General features: G+C 42.8%; 1 protein-coding gene across 1 annotated transcript in view; it reads left to right on the plus strand.

Annotated features, from left to right (window-relative positions):
- Nucleotides 1-3482: 3482 nt before the first annotated feature.
- The window catches only part of ncanb (neurocan b), a 133576-nt gene continuing 113066 nt past the window's right edge, over nt 3483-23992 (plus strand). Inside the window, exons 1-3 of the mRNA XM_080770516.1 lie at nt 3483-3527; nt 19940-20169; nt 21244-21412. Coding sequence (XP_080626642.1) covers nt 3518-3527; nt 19940-20169; nt 21244-21412 — 409 coding nt within the window. The 5' untranslated portion in view covers nt 3483-3517. The remainder of the gene's footprint in view (nt 3528-19939; nt 20170-21243; nt 21413-23992) is intronic.

Raw genomic sequence — 23992 nt, forward strand, 5'->3', positions numbered from 1 at the left:
CTCAGAAGTGTGGGATTGCATACTGTACGTTGGTTAGTCATTAGTCAGACAAACCCGTACTGCGGGTTAACAATCACCCATGCTGCGGGTTAAAAATCACCGTACTGCGGGTTAAAAATCACCCATGCTGCGGGTTAAAAATCACCCGTACTGCGGGTTAAAAATCACCCATGCTGCGGGTTAAAAATCACCCGTGGCTCCCGACATGCATGGCGGGTTCAAACTAATCCGTGCTGCGTTTCTCAGTAGAATTCCCACAACAAGATGTCATGTTCCCATGGTACAGTAAAACTCTGTTGTCATGTTCCCATGGTACAGTAAAACTCTGGCTGTCATATTGGCCATCTTCAACGTTTTTCAGATGAAAAGATATGAAGCAGGGACCCTCACTATATTCATGACCTATGGCTCTGTATTGGTCTGCTCTTTCCCTATAGGGTTCATGTGATTAATGGAAAAATATAAATAAACTCCCTATTACACAAAGATTTGGGCGACCCCCTAGGCTAGGGCGTCCCGGACCCCCTGTTGAAGTCGCCTGATATACACAAACACATTTGTAGGTTTGGTGTAGAGGCCGGGGGGAGTCTGGCCTTTTTAGAGCTTGGTACCAACCAACCATGATGCAATTATAATTCTGTCAGCTTGAGAAATTGTAATGAAATCATACGACATTGATAATGTTATGTACTGTAATGGAAGAGTGCATAATAACACAAGAATTCTTTTACAGGGCTGCATATATCCTTACGGACAGATTGACTAAAGGCTTCACGTTACACTGTATAGGTGCCTGCTTTAAGCTTATATACTTATTTTATCCTTAGACACTCGGCTCGACTGTTTTGCTTTGTTGCCCTTGTTTGTCTGATTTGTGCCATTAAATGCCATTTTATGAGAATGCATGTTATGAGCCATGGCAGAGGCATTTATGCACAGCCTAAAGACATTCCACTACATTAGAAAGTTGATTGTCCATCAGCTACACTATAAATAAAAAATGGCTGTTCCTTCAGGGTAGTTCTTAGTTGTGAATTGCAGAGCCTGTTTCATTGTAGAAATGTCTTTTTTGCACAGGTGTTACATCCATCATTCTACCCCAAAGTCATCTATTTTAATAAGTATTGATATTTTATGACACCAGTTTTATGGCTCTTCTGCTGCAGATTAAAGTCCCCAAATCTGCGGATCTCCTCTTTGAGGTATTCATCAAGGGATTCGCCCAGCGGTGCAGCTTAAACAAGTTTACGAGTGTACGACTTTATAAATTATAAATTCGAGGTAAACGCAAGACAAGTGGAATGGGATCCAAAAAGTCTGAGTCATCTTGATCACATGACCCCAGAAATGATGTGTACAGATTTCTTTATAGGAGCAGAATGTGTGTTTCGAAGAAAACGCAGAAAATTACAGAAAATGTAATCTGGCAAAAACGAGGCTATAATTTGCATCATGATCCATTGGAAAGCCAAAGATTTGGCCTCCAGGGAGTGTGCATGCACAGTTTTGCTTATAGTGCGCTTTAACAACCTTTAATAAGTTCCCTGTGTTGTTTTTCCCATACCAGGAATGATATCACACAACAAAGGGTTAAAGTTTGAATTATTCTTTATTGTTTATGTTGCAGAGAATTATATTTGTTTAATTGTATTAATATATATTGTTTGATTGTTGATTTCTGATTGTATCGACTCCAGTGTATCAACTGTGGATTTATGTAGGGAGAATACATACCACTGTGGATTTGTGTAAAGTGGTAAATTGCGTATACTCTAATTATTATTATGTGGGTAATTCTCTGAGTAATATGTGACACTAAAATGTTTATATGAATTGTAATGTCTCTGGACATTTGGGAATGAACTGGTTAATTGAAGATTCCGTTCAGGTTTGGTACGGTCCAGTGGGAGGGGCTTAGCCTATCTGCCACTGCCTGGTGAAATGAACGGCGGACTCAGAACGGATCATTCGATTTTAAAGTGACCGGGTCTGTTTCGTTCACCAAAAAGAACTAGTTCATTTGATTCGTTCGTTCATGACCGACACAACACTACTTTGCACAATCAAGGAATCTGTCTGGCGAAACAGTGTTTTTCCACTTTTGATATTTTACTATGGTTTTCAAATGGTGCCTTTCGGCAAATACTATACCTACCTGTACACTAGGTCAGAGTGTGACAGACTGTTTATGTCCATTTGAGATGGAATCAGGCAGACCAGCCCATTCAGCGGTACAGTCCCTGCCCTCATATCTCTCTCCTTCCAGCCCCTCTAAATGCCCGTACTGCCAGGTACATCTCTATAGCTTCCATATCAATTATTTACACACAGGGTTTCTCAGGTCCTGGCCTACTGTATCTGAGACACGCACGCGTGTGGAATTGACATGTACTGTATGTGTCCAACAAGAATGCATAAATAAGTACATTCTCGATATTTCTCCCTCCGTAGCCTGGTTGCTGTTCCAACCCAGACATGGGCATAATTCAGGTTATTTGAGAAGGGAAAACATTGAAAAACTATAACTTAATTCAAGCACATCATAAAGAGGTTTGCGTTCACCTCATCTTTCTCTCCAACAGACATTTAATTTGACAGAATCCACACGGGTCTTGATATCTTTCTGCCATGCAGTGTACCCAGCATGCCACGTACAACATCTGCCATGAGAAACCACGCATCCATCATATCGTCCTTGAGTCTTACCTTTTTGTTTTTTCTCCAGTGTGTATTTGTAAATATCTTCTCCTTATGGTAATCAGCACATGTCGGTTGGCAAAATAATCACTTGTTTTTCTGCACACAGCTGTCTTAGTATTCCACATAGCTTTCACTTTGTGGATTTGTTTTAGTTTATACTATAACATTTTTAATTATTTGATTGAATGGGTAGACAGATATTGGAAAGTTTCTGTTGCATTGTTTTTCAAAGCTGGCTGACTTTTGGCAAGCTCCACAAGTGTGTTTTTATTTTTATTTATTTATTTCTTCACCTTAACCCATTCTGACCTGAGATCAGATTCTAAAAATGTCTGTTTGAAAATGACAGTTTTCTGAAAAAGCTGTTTCTATGTCAGTCGTTCTTCAATTTTTCAAAAATAGCAGACCTACAAGCTCGAGCTTGTAGATCTGCTATTTCTAAATGGCTAAAGCATAACGTAATGCTAACACCAAAAGGTGTTCCCGCCTGGGTTAAGCCTTGAATATTATTAATCATACCTCTTATCTAATCATGATCATGAACTACCTAAAAATCCTGGAAATCTGAATGTAACAATTAACTAGGTTTACGTAAACGAAATATGTGTTTTAATCATTCCACTAATTACTATTAGTATAACTTCATTTGCACAGATGGTAGCGCTCCAGCTGTGTTCAATTATGAAACACTAGGAAAACGACATAACTGATTCTCTGTCTCTTCTTCTCCCTCTCTGTATCCAGGTGCCGCAGAATGGCGGGTGTGTTGTGTGTGTGGGGACTGCAGGCTCTGCTGGCCTTACCCGTTCTTCTGACCATGAGCTCTGGTGAGTGTCCCTCTCACTACTAACCCCATACATTGTTGACCATGAGCTGGTGAGTGTCCCTCTCACTACTAACCCCATACATTGTTGACCATGAGCTGGTGAGTTTCTCCCTTTCATTACTAACCCCATACATTGTTGACCATGAGCTGGTGAGTTTCTCCCTCTCATTACTAACCCCATACATTGTTGACCATGAGCTGGTGAGTTTCTCCCTCTCATTACTAACCCCATACATTGTTGACCATGAGCTGGTGAGTGTCCCTCTCACTACTAACCCCATACATTGTTGACCATGAGCTGGTGAGTTTCTCCCTCTCATTACTAACCCCATACATTGTTGACCATGAGCTGGTGAGTTGGTGAGTGGATGTGTTGTTGCATGGTTGGAGATCGTATTATCCTCTTTGGAGGAAGTAAAGCGAACTGAGGATGAGGCGGTACATTCTAGTCATTCCAGTTTGATACAGTATACTCAGGCCCAGACTTGACAGGCAATTCTGGCAGATGCCAGAAGGGCTGGGCAGTCATCGGGTCGGGGCTGAGCCAAAACAAAAAGAAAAAGTAATAAAAAAGACATAGTAGGATCTTTTGGCCGTCTTTATAGGCCGTCTTTGGGCCGGTGAAGACCACAAATGCCAGGGCCGTCCTGTTCCGTTTACCGTCCTGCTCCCGTCCACTAACTACAATTACTTCTCGTTTGCCGTCTACCGCTTGCCTGATCCCATGTGATCGCAGCATTATAATTAAAAGGGCAAATGGCCTTATAGAGTGTTAAGGTCCTACCACCACTCACCAAAACAGCACTGGGCCTACAGTATTGTATTATTTTTGAATTTACCATTGTGGAAAACTAAAACAATATTTTCATGACATCGGTATTATATTTCACATTCAGCGAAATTAAAATAACTCAGTGTTTTGCACAGACAGCAAATAAACGTAATTTAATGTTCTAAAATATTCCCTATAGAAAGGAGCAGATGAATCGATCGATAACGTATAATGTTGACAAAGATTACACTCTGTTCTAGTTGTGTAGTTTTTTTTATTAGCCTGGCATGGCCAGACTAAGATCAGTGTGTAGAATCCGGAGATAGTGGTATCATCTGGAATCTCTGTGTGGAACCTGCATTTCCAAAGTCAGAAACCCACCCCATATTTGCATACTGGGCCCTAATTGGTTCATAACTACTTTGGTTTGTTCCAGGGACCCCCCAGAAGCAAAGATTTGAGTTAAAAACGTTGGCTCTGAAAGAATATATATTCAAACAGCACTACATTTTAACAATTTTTCAAAAATAGCAGACCTACAAGCTTGTAGCGCTGCACTCGGTGCTGCACTACAAGTGCAATGGCAGATTTGTCTGCTTTCCAGGCTAGTTTTTTTACAGCATTGTACTGTTGGAGGCTGTCTAGACTTGAGTTCAGTGAGTCTGTCTGTGACTCTGGGGCTACTCTCAGAAACCACTGGACCGATCAGCACCACATTTCTTTTACATGCTACCAGTAGGTCAAGGAAGTACCTCATTACTTTTCACATTAGGTTTTACATTACATTAGGTTTTCCCGCGTCCGTGAAACGATAGAGAAATTACAGTTACCATGTGGGGGTCCCCGGGGGGTCCCCGGATCATCCAGACCCCAGGAACGTGCCCAGGGGGGGGGGCTGGTTCTGGTGAGCTGCTCTGTGCCGAAACGGTAGAGAAATGACAGAGTTACCATGTTGGGGCCCCCGGAACATCCAGACCCCCAGGAACGCGGGGGGGGGGGAATTAAAAAACTTCAGTGCACTGAATGCATAAATGCATTCGCCATGTATCCGAAGGAAGTCTGATCCAATCACTTTTAGATTTCTCCCATTTAATCTTGAGTTTAAGTTTTGTTGTGTTCAAGATCTGATTTTAGGCATGTTTAAGCCTCCAGGAAAATCCGTGTGACAGAGTAAAGGTGGTTGCACACTGGACTCGTTGTTCGGAAAACTTGCATAAGATCTTAGGTTACGTACTGTATGCAACCTCTGTTTTTTGATTCACTCCGATTGCCCATGGGGCGCCGGACTTCTCGGTCACAGCGTATAAGACAGGAGCGATGTAAGTTGAGGATACAGGAAAGAAATGCTACCTCCGCCACTGTGTGTGCTCTCTGCTCTGCTTCGGTTACTGTCTCCAAAAGCCAATCATCAATGTAGTTCGCAATGCGAATGTCTTGTCGTGTCAGCGATGAAATCGCAGCCTCTGTGCATTTGACAGATACACAAGGACTGAGCGCTAGCCTGAAGACGTGCAACGAGATCAGGATGGATGATACTGGCACCCGGGACACAAACTGCAAATAGCTCTCTAGTGCAAAGCACCGAAAGGCCCGTGCTGCAGGCTTTCCACTTGTCTATACTGTCAGATGATGGGCAGAGGGGATCCTGTCTGTCTGTCTGTCTGTCTGTCTGTCTGTCTGTCTGTCTGTCTGTCTGTCTGTCTGTCTGTCTGTCTGTCTGTCTGTCTGTCTGTCTGTCTGTCTGTCTGTCTGTCTGTCTGTCTGTCCGTCCGTCCGTCCTGCTCTGTCAATCTATCTTCCGCTCCCATGCACTTTCTTTCAGTGTCTTGCTCTGTCCCCTCTTAGTCAGTTAATCAATGAATCAGTTTGATTTCAGTAGTCCCAGTAAACTCTACTATATAATCCTAAAGTTCTTTCAGTAACCAGTAGCTGAAATCAAAATGAGAATGTTTAGTTCTCAACATCACCAACCTGAAAAGGTATACATGTTTGTATGAAGCAAATGTAGTAGTTTAGTTTAGTAGTTTATTGTACTTGTTTTACAGTATCTCCTCATAATTATACCAACACCACATTTAAGGAGAGGCATCCTGAGACATTTAAAGTACTGTATGAGACCTCTGTCCACACGTGTATAGATATTTTTCTATACAGATATAATTCCACATCTCTTCTGCCCACTGACTTATTTTTATTATCTCCATATAAACACATGCAATAATGCAGAACTAATGTACAAACGCATGCAAACAAGCAATTAAATCAATAAAGTCTCCTTAATCTTTGGCGTGAGTGACTTTAAAACAGAATTAGAATCACAGAAAAACAAGCTATGGTGAACCAGACCTATGTGTGGACTGACAACAGTATATATCCATATACTATTGTTATTATGTTACTGTTGTTTCAGACCCATGCTATTTAAACAAAGAAACATGGGCATGGACAAATTGAGTTGTGAAATCACCATTTAGCAAACCATCCATTATTTTGCTTTGCAATGTTTTAAGTTTGGACAGAACTTCAGGGCAGAGCGTGAATCTAAAATCTCCCCATATGCTTGGCTTGGCTTGGCTTGGCAAAACATTTCAAATGTTTTTATTGCAAGACTCGGATAGGTCTACTAGGACTTGTTAAAATTCTGATTGATTCTCAGTTATTTATTGCCTGTCTCCCTTCTCTCTGACCTCAGTTTCTTGTTTCTCTTCACTCTGATATTGACTTAAAAGTATTAACTTATTTGAAATGCTGCAGTTATAATTCCCAAACTTAATACTCACAGTATTTGTGAGCATGTTATCCAAACGTTTCATATAGTTTTTAATTTGTTTGCTTCGCTTATCTGCTTACTTACACTTCTCAGGGCAAAAAGAGGTGTGTCAAGGGAGACAGACTATGCAGGGAAAGCAACAGAGGTTCCATGCAGAAGAAACTCTCGAGTTGTACTATCTGTGTATCTGCCTGCCTGCTCTTGTCTGCCTTCCCACAATCGCTCTGTTTGACACTTTTATCTGTATAGTGCAGAAAGTTCTTTAATGTGCAAGTCAGATGCGGGCATGAACCCACAGTCATGAGCTTCTCTCTGACCTGTTGGTGCCCTAGCTTCCTGTATCTCCTGGTTGTCTGCGGGTGGCTGTGGGCGCATGCATGTTTGTGTTTTAAAGAGAGTTTGTACGAGTTTGTCTTCTGCATGGTATTGCCTTTCCCTAATGTTAAGACAAACAGCAGAGGTGCTACTGTAGGAAGGTTCCATGACTCAGCATCCAGACCCTTATGGGCAGTGCAGCGCTGACAATGCAGCATATAAAATAAATGCACACTATCGTGTGTGTGTGTGTGTGTGTGTGTGTGTGTGTGTGTGTGTGTGCGCGCGTGCGCGACACTCGGAACACTCAGAATCACACCCAACTCCTCCTACTTCAACACCCAACTCCTCCTACTTCAACACCTAGCTCCTCCTACTTCAACACCTAACTCCCCCTACTTTAACCCCCAGCTCCTCCTACTTCAACACCCAACTCCTCCTACTTCAACACCCAGCTCCTCCTACTTCAACACCCAGCTCCTCCTACTTCAACACCCAGCTCCTCCTACTTCAACACCTAGCTCCTCCTACTTCAACACCTAGCTCCTCCTACTTTAACCCCCAGCTCCTCCTACTTTAACCCCCAGCTCCTCCTACTTTAACCCCCAGCTCCTCCTACTTCAACACCTAGCTCCTCCTACTTTAACCCCCAGCTCCTCCTACTTCAACACCCAACTCCTTCTACTTCAACACCCAGCTCCTCCTACTTCAGTACTTCTCTTCAACTCTTCACTTCTACACTATGTTAACCTCTCTCTCTCTCTCTCTCTCTCTCACACACACACACACACACACACACAAACACTTGCTACAAGCTGATTGCAGGTTATTTCTTTGGGAATTGGCATTCTTCTCTTGCACTCTACCCACCTTGGCCTCTTTCTTGGGTGAATTAATATGGAAATTGTTGATGGGTGGTAGCCGGCTGGCACAGAGGGGGATGATCTGGCTGGCAATGAAGCTCCATGTTCATTTGACAGCTAAGAGAGAGGGATGGAGGCATTAGTGAGAGGAAGGTGTGATGGGCGGAGACCAGATTAAAGGACAACCATTTTCGTCCTCAGCTCCTCACTAATGTTCATTATAATATGGTACCATTTTATCATGAACATTCAAGAAACACTTTTGAGCCGTCAAAATATAAAGAAACCACTTTGTGTTTGAATTAGACACTCAGGCTTTCTAATGTGTCATTGCATGCATTCTCTGGTTTGTTCTGCGTGTGCCTACATGTGCATTAATGCTGACCCTGCGCTGCCGTGCCAGATACATGCAACGTTGAACCACACAGGGTGCAGAAGTGAGTCACAGCACTGCTAGCAACCTCAGATGAGCTACTGTGAAGTGTGGCTCAGCCTGGCGCGAGCCATTGCACAGCTTAATAGACACCATCAGGAGTGGGGTGGGAGTGAGACACTTGACTTATAATATACTGTACATTACCCTATAGGGGGGGGGGGGGGGCAAGAGTATTGGAAGATGGAAACCTGGTGACAGAGAAGAGAAAGAGAGAAGAATGGAAGCTAGGAAATGGAGAACATGCTAAAACACGCAGATGGGAAGAGAGGAGAAAGGAGAATGCTCTAGTGATGATCAGGTCAGATAAGACGAGGGGGGTGGACTGGTGGAACAGAGACACAGTGATGAAGGAGATACGAGGGGAACCAGAGAGCTGAGTGAGAGTGAGGAGGATATTAGCAGGAAGAGGTAGACAAAGACAGAGCAGATGAGAGAGAGAGGTAGACAAAGACAGAGCAGATGAGAGAGAGAGGTGCTGCTGGGAAAGATTGAGGAGAGGGGATTAGATGAGAGAACTAGAATTAAAGAGAGAGAGAGAGAGAGAGAGAGAGAGATAAGTTGAAAGAATATGGGAGATGAGAGGATTGGTGCTCTGACAGACAGAATGACAAGAGGAGGACAGGATGAGAGGAGAGGCAGGAAGGAGAGGATCTCATGAGAAACAAAATACCAGCGTGGGGATGTCATTCTAAAAAGCATGACTCTCTGCAGAGGACATGCTGCGTCTACGTACATATGCGCGTGTGTGCGCACGCACGGACACACACACACCTATTTGTCACCTGACAGGCAGCCGATGTGAGTATGGAGTGGTGTATGTTCTGTACAATGTAAGATAAGGACAGATCAGATCAGATAAACCGTTATTGATCCCTGGAGGGAAATTCAGGTGTTATAGCAGCGACAGCAGCAAGGTTGAAACACAGGAGTAGCACAGACTGTAAGAGTAAAAGTAATACAAGTAACACAAAGTACTAGAATGGGGTGCTCCGTGGAGTGCATATCTACATCAGGCTAGGTAGCCTATCCAGGGCTTTGTTAGTCATGGGTTGCACCGCTGCAGCCATCAGGAACCCAAGGAAGCTGCGCAGGGAAATGGCATTTCTATGACATAGGGTTCATCTTTTCACATTTGTAGTAGCACCCCTTAATGGGGAGAAGTGAGGTGTGCTGTATATAAGCTCCTCAACATGTGGAGTTGATTGCTTCATGATCTATGCCTGACATTTGTTGTTAAACATAAACAGCTTAGAGTCAATCGTTCGCCGACGGGCCAAGGGAGTCAAGTGCATGGAGTTGATAGGCGGTGCTAAATATGTTATGATAAACACCTTTAAATATTACCCAATACATGTCAAAATGCCCAAAGGAATCAATATTACTTTTAAAGTCAAACTTTGATGTTACAGAAAATAGTACAGTCACTTTAAGACAGCACAACCCAGAATGGAAAAGACCAAATAAAGACCCATAAATATTAATAGTTCAGACGACACAGAAAAAATATAGTTTAGGTAATTTAGTGAATAATTCAATTAGTGATAAAGTTATTGTGAGATTCAGAAGTTACGTCGCATATATTCCATATAGGTTATAAAGTCCTGGTTCTGGATAAAGTCTCTACTTACCTAGGAAACTGACCTCTCCTTCTGCAAAAAACACTTTTCTCTGCTGGTCATACCAAGGGTTGGATAACGACTAACAAGGTTACTGTAGAAGGCTTTAACCAAAACATTGTCCAACAGTGTAGAAGTTTATTGTAGCTGTAGCTGAGTATGGACAGAGTCATAGGATGAATGTGGCAACAGAAATATGTGTTTATGATCTATGGATTGAAATAACAAGGTCACTGCCAAAACAGGGGGGTCTGAAGGGACTGGCACAGAGGAGAGCATTGGAAATCATGCAATCATTGTGACATGACATCATATGAGTTGAGGGTCAATAGCACAGAGGGTAGAGTGATTATGGACTTATTTTTTTATATATAAAGTATATTTATTGGTTTTAACAAAATTAAAGACAACACACAAACACAACAAGAACATAACAACCCCCCCCCCCCCCCATACCCAAATGGCATATAAAGAATCTAAGGTTGGCATGGAAAACCTCCAAGTACTGTGGCAGACAATGTAGGTCCAATATGATCTAAATAAGGATCCAAATTGTCCAATTTAGAATGCAACATAATGTATTCACAACGAATACAGTCCATTATAATAATTATGCCATGGTTTCTTTGATAGAGCAACATCCTTGATCCAAAACAAAAGAATATTCTTGCTAGCAGCAAACGTTAATAAGTTGAACAACCTTTTATGTTTGACATCTATAATGTGATCATCTGGGAGACCAAGTAAAAGACACAAGGGGTTTAAATCAATTGGGACACCAAAAATAACAGAGTTCCGATACAATGTCATACCAATAGTTCTGAAGCTTCACACAGGACCAAACACAGTGAATGTAATTACCAATCTCTGTCTTGCATTTAAAGCAAACGCACATCCATTTTATTCTTGAGGGCAGGAGTTATACTGTATGTATACGATGTAATATTCTGAACTGGATGGATTTAGTTCGGTTACAAACGGAAATCTGTTTTGCATAGGCCCACATATCCGCCCGGTCCTCATCATGAATAGAGACGTCCAAATATTTTTGCCAGGACTGCTTAGTCATCTGAGAGGATAAAGATGAGTTGGAATTCAATACGTCTCACAAAATTGAAATTTGTTTTTTGGAAAACTGCAAAGAGAGGGCTCGTTCTACCTGTGAAGCGGAAATATTGGTTACAAGTGTCCTCAGTTATAAAATGTCTAATTTGTAGATATCTGAAAAATTTAGATTTTGGCAACCCATGGCGCTGCTGCAATTGTGTAAAGGACATCACGGTCTGGCCATCAAACAGATCCCCAAGTTTGGTAATGCCCTTCTCATGCCAGACCTTAAAGCCTCTATCTGAGTGTCCCGGCCTAAAGTAAGGGGAGATGTCAGTTTAGCACGGCCTTCAATAGTACAGACAAACCTCCAGACGTAGCGTGATGGGGTTAGAACAACATTTTCTAATCGACTTAAGGTCTTTAAATTCCAAAGAGGGCACTGTGAAGAGAGGGGACTGTGAAGATTCAATATCAAGCCAAATCGAGGAAGGATCCGATTTAAGCACCCTAAGGTGCGCAGCCAGTTGATAATGCCTTATATTGGGCAGATCCAGACCGTGATTATGGACTTCTGTCTGAGGGTTATGAAGACCTGGAGAAATTGTTTGTAAACAAATAAATAATCAGGCGGTTGTCCAGAACCGCAATTTCTTCTATACGCATGCATGGAAATCCAGTTGTCCAGATCCGTCAATCTGACGGATGTCCATACTGTAGATGGAACCGACTCCAAACTCTGCGAGGGCTCCAGGGAGTTCAGTGCCCAGCTTTGAGTTGTTGGGATAGACAGTGATCAGACACTTCATCACTTTTTGTGTGTGTGTGTGTGTGTGTGTGTGTGTGTGTGTGTGTGTGTGTGTGTGTGCGTGCGAGTGTGTGCACATGTGTGCTTGTGCATGCTGCCATCATTAGGAGATGTAGAGTTGGTACCAGCATCAATCAAAATATATTTGTATATAATTTAAATGCATAATATACGATGATGAAAGGAAGAAATAAATGCATCTGCTTAGACTTTGTTCTGAATCTTCAGTAAAAAAAGAAACTGCTCTTCATCTCTCTCTGTCTCTCTCTGTTTCTCTCTGTGTGTGTCTCTCTGTCTCTCTCTCTTTCAGTTTGTTTTATTCACACACACACACACACACACACACACACACACACACACACACACACACACACACACACACACACACCCCGCTATTGTCCTTGGAATGTTTATTTATACCAAAGGATAAAACTACAGCTTGGCTCAACTTCTTCAGTGTACTGTATACTGTAGGCTACTTCTGAATTTCTGTTGTCAGATTCTGTCTTCTGTACTGTATTTCCCTGTATTCAGCAGACACAAGAAAAAAGGTTTCAGTAGAAGTTTTACTTCATGCCTTTGGTCTTGTCTCTGCTGGATACTTGGAAAAGCCACATGAGGCTTGGAACACCACACGCGATATGTGGCAAATCTGACCTGAAGGTATGAGGCCAATTGCAATATTCTAGTACTTAACCTTCATCTCAAAGTGTGCATCTCACTATGTTTATGTGTTATGTGTTATGTATGAATACTAGAGCGGTGCCCATGGGGCCTCTACAGCGGTGCCCATTGGGCACTGGCCTACTTGGAACGATGCAAGTTGGAAATGGATGCCCCACCCACATATACTGTATGTCTGTGTCCCTTTTATGTCCATTTGAAGTTTTTTGTCAGACATGCCCAAATATGGAGTCTATGAAGATGTAAGAATGATGTCAGAACATGGACACAGGGGCCCTATCCAGAGCAGAGGCCTTTTTGGGGCGGTCGACACCGGCCACCCCTGGGGTGGTGTGGAAGGCGTGTGTCGAATTTGAAGTCGGTGGGGCGAACGGTTCTCGAGTTACGTGGATTACACACAGACAGCAGACGTACAGAGACTTATTGACCCAGAGCAGGGGCCCTGTCCAGAGCCCGGGCAGAGGCCTTTCTAGACGTCAGAATGATGTCAGAACAGGCCAGCTCAGGCCAGCTCCATATATGGACCCTGGGCAGGACCCTGTCCAGAGGCCTTTTTGTGGCGGTTCTGGACAACCGTTGGTCTGACCGACTCAAAACTGCCCACTGCACCCCCTGTGGGGGTGTGGAACGCGTGTGTCGAATTTGAAGTCGGTGGGTCGAACGGTTCTTAGTTACGTGGATTACACATGCACAGACAGACGTACAGGGACTTTGGTGGATTTATAGATAGATTTATAGATAGATATATAGAGAGATAGATATATAGAGAGATAGATAGATAGAAGATAGATGTAACCTTCCCAAGACAATATGCAACTGTCCAAATGTCATTACACTTTCGGAAACAATCTCAGAATTTTTTTATCAGCGATCAGTTAAGCACTCTTACAATATTTATAGTTCCATTGCTTCATTTTAATTGGCTGAATACCATAGTGTAAAATACTTACACACCTGGGCCACGTGTATCAATATCACTGTGCTAACTTCTTGTTTTTCGAGTTGTTTTCCCTGTGTGGGTCTGTTATGCGGAAAAGTGTGTCCCAGTATTAATCTGTGTCCGTCCCAACATGCATTTCACTGGTGACCCAGAAGCCGTCCCAACATGCATTTCACTGGTGACCCGGAATAGGACAGAAACACAGACAGACAGCGATTCAGTAATGATGATCACTGTAAAATATTACAAAGTCTTGATTGAGCCTTGAAAGAGCCTTTGTGATAATTTACTCTGAGACTGTAAAAAAGTTTAGCTGACATAGAGGTCCATTTTCGCCCCCTGAGTTACATTGATACTCAGTATTTTGTATTGTAAAGGCAGAGAAAGGAAGACTAAGCCAGACTATGGAAGAGAGAGGGAGCAAGAAGGGGAACGAATAGAGAGTGATGTTATCCATTGTGTTCCTATTACGGGGAAAATGACATTACCATCCGCCACAAGTCTGTGTGCTGTCTGTGCTGTGCCATGAGGCACATAAAGGCTCTCCGGCTGTGTTTAATAATTTGAGAACACCTTCGAAGTCATGACAGATGGGCCCAATGGTGGCAATCAAGAGGGTGTCTCTGTGAATTAGAGTAAAGGAAATCAGATGCTCCTCTTCTTATACCCATCAGAGGGGAAGGTTCCTTGAGGTGAGTCTAAAGCATCTCTTCTCACAACCTTCCCTCCCCAAACAGTCTTAACACAGAGACAATAACACAGCTAATTCAAGTGAGAAAATCTAACTCTTAAAGGTGCCATTTTAAAAGAATCTGGAGTATCTACAGTACATTGACAGATGAAACTATGACCTATCCTGGCGCAACTTTATACAGTACCTTCACAAAACAAAACAGCACAGGAGGATTATTTGGAATAGTTCTTGACTTGGGGGGAAAAAGAGGACAACATGGGTTGGCAGATCAATCCAAATTAAGGTAGATGGTAACACATTCTGCTGCACACTAGCTTACTTTTCTGTTACAGCCAATAATATATACTGGCAACTAATTTTAGTTGCCAGTTATCCTTACAAGGTTATCCTTGTTTAATGTCTGTACATGTGTGACTTTGTACATTTAAGATCCCTGTAAAGGCTAAATAAAATAAGTCTTGAGAGTGGAATCTGAGAGGACCAGTAAAGATTGACATTCAAATCCTGTGTCTGATTGGTTCTCATTAAAAGCCACAGAGGACAATGAAAAGCATACGTATATCCAAACAAAGAAGGTCTCAAAGGGGTCATGCTTATAAAAACATTTTCATCTAAATGCAGATTTGGTATATCCTTGGCAATGGAGTCCTCGCAAGTTTACATTCATTATTCTGCATTGGAATAGAGCAATTTTTATTCAAACTGTAATTTAGGGTTCTTTTAAAAAGGTGCATTTCCTTTGGTGTAGTCTTGCCCATTGCAGCACAGGCCAGAACCACCTCTTAGGTCAATTGTAAACAAAGGAACACATTTTGTAGAAATATTAAAGTCGACACAGAGGGGAGGCAGAGTGTGAATAAGATTGTGATTGGCTCGCACTGTTGGCTTCATTCATGGTTGGGTGGGCATGCCACAGGGAACGCAGGGAGCATAATGGTGTGCTGATTAGTGAGGTGGAACATGGCTGGGATCTGGCAAACGGATGAAACATTACTGATGCCTCTCAGCTAAAGAGTATGTTTGGTTGTATTAGTGTCTAGAAAACCAAATTGCTGCTTGATAGTCCTTCGAGACTCATTCCTTTGGGACATTGTGTGCGTGCGTGCGTCCGTGCGACATGCATGCGTGCGTGCGTGCATGTTATTGTGTATACTAATTTGTGGTGGTTCAACAGTTGAACAGTTGAGATGAATGCCACATCCCCCTGGGGGATAAGCCAAAGAGAGGACATGGGAGGGAGGGGACTCAGGGGAGTGAAGTTTGATGACATGGATTAAGTCCATGTGTGTACACGTGAATGCCCTAATGGCGTGCATGTGTGTGTTTGTGTCAATCTCCACAAATCTTCTGCTGACTCACTTGTTTCTAGCACCTACCACCATCTATTTGTGTGTCAAATCCCAGCTGACTCGGTTCCAATCACACAAAATCCATTTCCCTGTTACAATGCTTTTTCCATTTCCTTTCTGTTACCCTTGTTTAGATATTTTCCCTCTCTCTTGACTCAATCTCTCTGTTTTGATTGCACTCTCCTTTTTGCCTTGTTATGTTGGACTCGACTGTGCCTCTTCTTCTCCATTCAGTAGCGACGTGTCAGTGTTTTTTTCTCTTGTGTCAGTGCAGAGAGAACAGTACCTCACTGATGCTATCAAGTAGAACAGAAAGTGCTTCTGTTTTTCCCGCCATGCATTCTTTCCATTGGCGTGAAATCCCGATACTTTGTAGCATGCCGGTGTCGTGTGTCGAAAATAGATCTACAAGCTCACAATGCGTCACGTCACTATTGTACAACGATACATGTTGTACAACTATTTTCGTTATAAATTGAGCATTACCTTGCTGGCCTTGTAGACCTTGTATAATTTCACAGACCTTGTATTTCACACTGCAAGACACTTCCAGGCATTGTCTCCCCTAAACATTGTTGAACAAAATATCAATTAGCCCTCAGGCTCCAGCGAGGTACTTTACATTCTTGCACTCTAAACGTTTATTGCCATATGAAGTCACCTTTGTCTCCCTACACAAAGCAGGAAATATCTCCCAATTGCCAAGCAAGGTGAGCAACGATTTCGGGGGTAATTGTTGTTAATGACCACAATGGCATTGCTCATTTATTCCACTATTCTGTGTTGCCTTTATTCTCGTTTCCGAGCCTTTGAAAAGCTGAAATGCTCATCCATCTTACAGGTCGCTTAACTCAGTGGGTTGAGCGTCTCTAGAGCATGACATGAGAGGCCGTTACAGAGCAATAATTTGCTGTGTTTGATGCTGTGAAACAGAGCAGCAGGGTTTAATGTGGATCATTCTATGAGGGAGATTGACAGACAATGCTTGCCGGAGAAGATGTCACAGTGTACACAGTAATATCCAGAATATTATAATTCAACTAGTGTGTAAAAGTGTAAAAAACAGTGTAGTGATTGCGCTTTTCGAAATTCGGAGTGGTCATTTAACACATATTGATTGCCAGGTATTAATTCATTAATTATTCCTCTGTTTTTCAGTGTTTTTACCTTATTTTGTCAACCCACGGGACCCGCAATGTCTGTGTGATGCGAATGATCGTATTATCTTTCACCCGGAAAATGCATTTTGTCAACTCGATCATCGGTTATTTAGTTATGGGCTGTCGTAATATGACGGTCTTGGCAGTCATAAATGGACCTGAAAGGGCGTAATCACTAATCTCAGAGTTAAATTAACACTCCAGATGTTGCAGTGCAGGTACTGTATGTGTGTTGTGTGGTTGATGATAAGCACTCTTGTAGCTGGGAGGACTAGGCATTGACAGCCTTGTCTCTGCTCAAAGGCACATTAACCATCAAGCAGGGATGAAAAATGTCAGCAACACCATGAATTTGTAAGCATTAGTGGCTGTGTGTCACTGTGGAAGTGCATTTGAACGTGTCTAAGAGTGCGTGCGTGCGTTGAATATAGCTTGTTTTCACCAAAAACATTGTCTGGGAACAGAAAACAGAAAAACAGAGAAACAGAGAAACATCTGACCTGGAATAGGTTAACTCACATGTTGCAGAAGAGCGCTCTCTATCGTAAAAACTGAAAACACCAAATGACAAATGACCGGATTGGCGGTCTGTGCGTTGGATTGAAATGACGTACGTATATGTTTGTGTTTTTTGTTTTGTTTTTTGTTTTTGACATGCAGAGTAGTTAGATGTGAGAAAAAATGTGGCAAATGAGAAAAATATATTTCTCTACTGGTGGTGGCCGTAAATATTTAGAAGAGGGAGGATTATTAATATGTGTTGTAACTTGTGCCTACTCTCTACATGACCTATTTATTACAGGGAGACAAAACAGCTTGTTGGTTTACATACAGTATTTCTCTGAAAATCTGTAATGCAATGGGCCACACCGTGAGCTTGTAGATCAGCTATTTTCAACCTAATGTTTTCCCCATAGTGGGGACACTATAGGGTTCATGTGGTTATAAGAGTAGACAGCAGAGCTGTCGTGTGAGGGAGGGAGAAGGGTGACACAGAGGAGTGAAAGGACACGGAGAGAATTAGTGGCTCACACAGTGCCTGTGATATCTGTGTGGAAGGAGTGGTAGAAAAAGTACTCAAATGTTTTACTTAAGTAAAAGGGTCAATACTGTAATATATAGAAATACTCCGTTACAGGTAGAAGTCTGGAATTCTAAAATGTACTTGAGTAAAAGTACGAAAGTGTTGACATTAAAACGTAGTTAAAGGGCTAAAAGTAAAAGTAATCATGAATGCAGAATGTCCCAATGCGTCGCATCGAGACGAATTGTGAGCTTGTATAGGCTATTTTCAAATGGTCTAGGGCTGAAGACCATGGAGTAAAGACCGTGGAGTAAAAGTATTGGAAATTGGAAATACCGGTACTCAAGTAAAGTACAAATACCTCAAAATAGTACTCAAGTACGGTACTTAAGTAAATGTTAATTACTTTCCACCACTGAGAATTAGTGGCTCACACAGTGCCTGTGATGTGTGCGTGGAAGGAGGCAGAGCACCTCCAATCTGCCATGTAATTACTACACAGACAGGAGGGGCCATTCCTACAGTGTGGCAGACGGTAGGGGACCCCGGGCCTCTCCACGCTCCAGCATATCAGATCCAATTCAGACGGCGTCGGAGCGGGACCCCCGCAGAAAGGTGTGCAGAGGAAACGGAAACGAAAAGAAATCAATGGCTCATTTTCTCCACACACTGCATGCGTTTCCTATTTCAACCCAAGCAAGAAATGCTTTAACCTTCTCTCAGTTGTATTTTTGCAACTCTCTCTCTCTGTATCTCTCTTTCTCCCTCACAGTCATGCACAATCTCTCCCTCTGTATTTCCCTTTCACTTTCCTTGCTGTCTCTTTCCCTCGCCCCCTCACAACAGCATGGCATTCCATTCAATATAGTGAACGCAGATTAAATGGATTTTAAGTCATGCTTCTCCCTGGGCACCGTTGAAATGATATTTTACTGACAGACTTCAGTTCTTTCTCTTTTAATTAATTACTGCTTCTATAAAGGAGTTCCCACAGAGATATACAGTATAGTGGATTTAAGGAGTACATAATGAGTCTGGGCTTTTAAAAGGCAGAGGAGAAGGAGACTTTCCTGTGTTTTATAGCATGGTGAGAGATTGATAATGTGGATCTCAGGGCTCCACTCTTTCTTTCTCTTTCTTTCGTTCTTTCTTAAACTTTGTGCACACTAACGGAATACGTTGGCGCTAAGCCAACGCTGTTGACTAGTAACAGTGGATTGGAGGGCATCACAACTGACAACTGAGCAATCCTTTTAACGCTGGAGGGGCTGAGATGAATATTTCGAGCACTAGCAGTATATATTTACTCTGGTGTGATGCCGGCGGCCTGCAATATCGGTGGTTTCTTAATAGATAATGGGCTCCTTTTAAATTGGCAGAGGGAAAATATTGTGATAACAGAATGTTAGAGGGAAAACAGTTTGTGTGATGCGTGCTAACGTTTATTGTGTGGGTCAATGCAGTGGTGCTTTCTACCCAGAGGAGATGATGATATCGATTGTAACACAAACATCCAGGTGTGATGTATGGCTTATGAAAGCAGTCTTGATATCTCTTCTCCTGTAGTATGTGGCCCTGCCTCCTACTGTTCAGTAATCGTTCTGTTGGATCAATGGCCCAATAATCAATGAGAGAGAATGAGCCCGAGTTGATTGCATGACGTCGACACAAAAGATGATCTGATGGATCAAAATAATCTGTTTGAAGAACCACGCATTTTCCTGTATGTTAGATATTAACAACCTGTCTGTGGAAGGGGGGGTTGTCTTTGTTTGTCCGTGTGTTAAAAACAGACCAAAAAACCCAAACAACTGGAATATTAACTTGATTTCTCTTCTCTTCTCTTCTCTTCTCTTCTCTTCTCTTCTCTTCTCTTCTCTTCTCTTCTCTTCTCTTCTCTTCTCTTCTCTTCTCTTCTCTTCTCTGCCTTGGCAGCTGTAGCCCAGGCAAACACTGTGGTGAACATGCGTAAAGTGACCCACCAGACCATCAGTGAGGAGCTGTCTAAGACTGTCCTCCTGCCATGCCTCTACACGCTGCGGCCCGGCACTGGCGCATCCCACGAGCCACCCAGGATCAAATGGACCAAGGTCTGGGGCCAGAGAGGCTCCGATGGCTTGCAGAAGGAACAGTCTGTGCTGGTGGCCAAAGACAATGTGGTCAAGGTAAGGCTGAGAAGTTCACATACAGTACAGTAATGTTTACTTCTGTAAGCTCCATTACAAAGCGACAGGCCCGATGTGTATTATGAGAGTGAACATGCTCAGTTTTGCAGTATGATGATATACTATTATACCAGTACTATTATAGGCAGCACTTGAACTGAATTTATGCTCAATCAATCTATCAGTCTACAGGTATATCTCTCCCAAGTGCATGACAGACGTGTCTGAAATGGAACTTAACACACTATAGCTCATCATTAGCTCCTCCTTCGCAATGAAAGAGATTGCACCATATTTTACACTTTTTTTTTTATTGTACACTGTACAGCCTTGTCCTTATTTTCTCATTTTTTTGCCTTGGGGTATTATTATTATTATTTTCTATTTCGTTCTTTAATTCTTTTGTGCATTCACTCAGGAGTCGCAAGCGGTATAAAATAATTGAATGATCTATATTTATTAACAGGTCACTAGGTCATTAGCTCCTCCTTCGCAATGAAAGAGATTGCACCATAGTTTCACTTAATTTTTTTTTATTGCACAGCCTTTCATTGCTTTAATATTATAGGTTGGAATCATGTCGTTATTTTGCCTTGGGGTATTATTATTATTATTTTCTATTTCACTCAGGAGTTGCAAGCGGTATAAAATAATTGAATGATCTATGTTTATTAACAGGTCATTATTCGCATCCTTCTTTCCTTCATTTCTTCCATCCCTCCTTCCTTCTGTCCTTTCTACCTTCCTTTTACGTTAATACGGTACCTCTTCCTTTTTTTGAGGGGCACTAGCCCCTCCTATGCACAGCTTTGTGTGTGTGTGTGTGTGTGTGTGTGTGTGTGTGTGTGTGTGTGTGTGTGTGTGTGTGTGTGTGTGTGTGTGTGTGTGTGTGTGTGTGCGTGTGCGTGCGCGTGCGTGCATGCGTCCGTAGCACGGAATGTGAAGATTTGATTGGCTGATCTATGATGATAAGTGAGTGATTTTTTTCTCTTCGTTCCAGCTTCCATGCACTCTTTGGTCTGTCCTTCCCCTCGTCTTCCTCCGCGCCTCGCTGACTTTCTGTCGTTCTTTCAGATAAAGAAGGCCTTCCAGGGTCGCGTCACCCTGCCTGGTTACCACGACAACCGCTACAATGCCAGTATGGCTCTGACCGGCCTGCGTTCCAGTGACTCGGGCCTTTATCGTTGTGAAGTGGTGGTGGGCATCAATGACGAACAGGACACAGTGCCACTGGAGGTCACAGGTAAGAGAGAGAACAAGGCCGTCTACACACCAATATTTAGTACATTTTGTGAATTCATAATCTCAGATCCACCAGCCAGAACTCCATGTTTGACGTTATCAATATGATGTCCTCATTATGAGGTCAGAAATTCACAAGAAAGCCACACTGTTATTTAGACTACTTAAACTACTTGTTTTTGTTATTCATGTTTGAGGGGCCCAACCCCTCCTATATGCTCAGCTTTGTGTGTTTGTGTGTACCCCATAGTGATGATTTTATTGGCTGAGCACTCCATAGCAATGATTTCATTGGCTGAGCACGGAATGTGAGGACACCAAAAGTGATTGGCCTGGAATGTGATGATGTACGATGATAATTATGATAAGAGCACCCCTCACTTCACACAAGTGTCATTATTTTGTGTGGATATTAAGCCCATCTGCTAAATACCTCCCATTTCCTGTGCTGGGGATGCAGAGTGCAGACTACTTGTTTGATAAGATTAGATAGATACAGTAGAATACAAATGTGCATGTCAGCAAACAGTAAAGCAAAGTTATTAGTTATTCCACTGACTAGGAACTAATTACATTATTGCTGAAACATTTCTCAAAGCATATTGTGGTTTGGTCTTCTGCCCCTGCAAGGGAATTCATGTCTCTCATGAAAGGGCGAGGTCGCGTGCACGCATCCGCCTCGTTAGCGGCAGACTGCTGGGAGAGCGCTGGTGCTTTGGCATGAGGGGTCAGATCAACATGGAATGAATGATGAGGTCAGATCGACATATGGAATGTCAGAACAGGTCAGCTCCATATATGGAGATCTAAGGGTGGTAGCGGGGACATTCTCTTGAGTGTACAGGGTTTGATGAGGGCCCAGGTAGGGCCGGGCCTTAATTTTCTGGTCTGTTGAGAACTCTGGTTGTCGCCGGCTGCCGGGCGCGGCTGCACTAGTAACTTCGGAGAAGATTGGTGAAACTGAACAACAACAAAAAATCTGACCCGTCTGAACTGAGACACCGAAGAGGAAGGATGGATGGGGGAGGATCAACATATGGAATGTCAGAACAGGTTCTGACACACTGTATATCCATATATGGAGATCTAAGGGTTTGAGGTTTGAGGTCAGATGTAGAGTTGCTGGTCAATAATGATGGCATCAGGGATCTCCATATACAGCAGGTCACATTTACTATGACATCAGGGATCCCCATCCCTGATGATGTCACGTGGTGTCACGAGACCTGGGCTTATATGGGGGCATTCCCATGTATGGGGATAATGAGTGACTGACGGGAAATGATTAATTAAATTAACAATTAATATCATATTCAAATTGTGCCTCTTGCTGCCCCTGATATTCTTACTGTAGCAGCAAATACTTTGTCCCATTTGTCCACGGGTCAGGATGCAAAAAATCTGTCCTTGCTTGGTTGTGCACAGACCCAAAACTGCCCCCCAAACTATGACACTGTGAATGACCTCATTATAACTCCATTCCTGTTGTTTACCGTCAGTGGAAAAGATGTGAGGTGTGGGAGAAGGGAGATTCCTGGAGTGTGGTATAAAACACATTGACCATGGCTGCTCAGAGGCTATTCATGCTCTGAACATCTAAAGAACCAGGTACTGGCATGCAGCACTATGTTCACTTCTGAGAGTGATAAAAAACATATTTAATTTTATACATGCTGAGTCTGACGTCACAATTTGCTTCTCAGAGGGTGTGACACTGCATGTACGCCTGAAACATTTCTCACATTTGTGCAGACCCCAGATGTTGCATTAATATCAACTTACCCTGGGGGTTGCTATCTATACCATACCAATTACCACATGCAAGTGTTTCGGCCATAGAGGTGTCGTCATATCTTTTCCAGGTTGCAGCCTATTTTTTATAATTGCCTATTATGGTAATGGCTCTACAGTGGTGTGACACGATGCATTAGCTGCAGTATCCACTGCTCGCTGCAAATCCATGCTAATGTTGCTAGCGTCAGCTCCCGCAGCACTCTAAAAGCCTATAGTAGCCTCATTCTCTCACCCATATATATGGCAGAACAACATAGCTGCATCATCTCCCATTGAGAATAATACAGATATAGCCGTCCGCTCCAGTATGTGGACAAGAATGTGTTCTTTCATAGAAATGGGTATTGTACTGTAAATACATGGATGCAAAGTAGTGCGTGATGTCTGGACAGGCATGCTGTTGGTGTTGTGCATGGTGAGATGTGTATAAACGGTGTGGTTTGGTAGGAGAAGGCAGACAAAGGACGGGCTGTTGCGCTGGCTATTAGTGTGGCAGGATATAGCTCCCATGTGTATCTACTGTACGTTTGTGCGCGTGCTGTGATGTGTGTGTGTGTGTGTGTGTGTGTGTGCATGACATGCGTGGGTATGGGTCACTCACTACGTTTCCATGATTACATATAGAGGATGCTTTCCGGCTTTTACAGGCATGCGGAGCATAAGAAGCCTTTATGTGTTGTGGTCTGTGAGGCCCCCGGCCTGGCACCGCTCTGGGGAGACCTTGGTCCCTCCCACTCTCGGCCAATCGATTAACACGCCATAAAAAGCACTCCTTCAGAAAGAAACC

This window comes from Protomyctophum bolini (assembly GCF_963924005.1).
Source record: "Protomyctophum bolini genome assembly, chromosome: 8".
Taxonomy (NCBI): Eukaryota; Metazoa; Chordata; class Actinopteri; order Myctophiformes; family Myctophidae; genus Protomyctophum; species Protomyctophum bolini.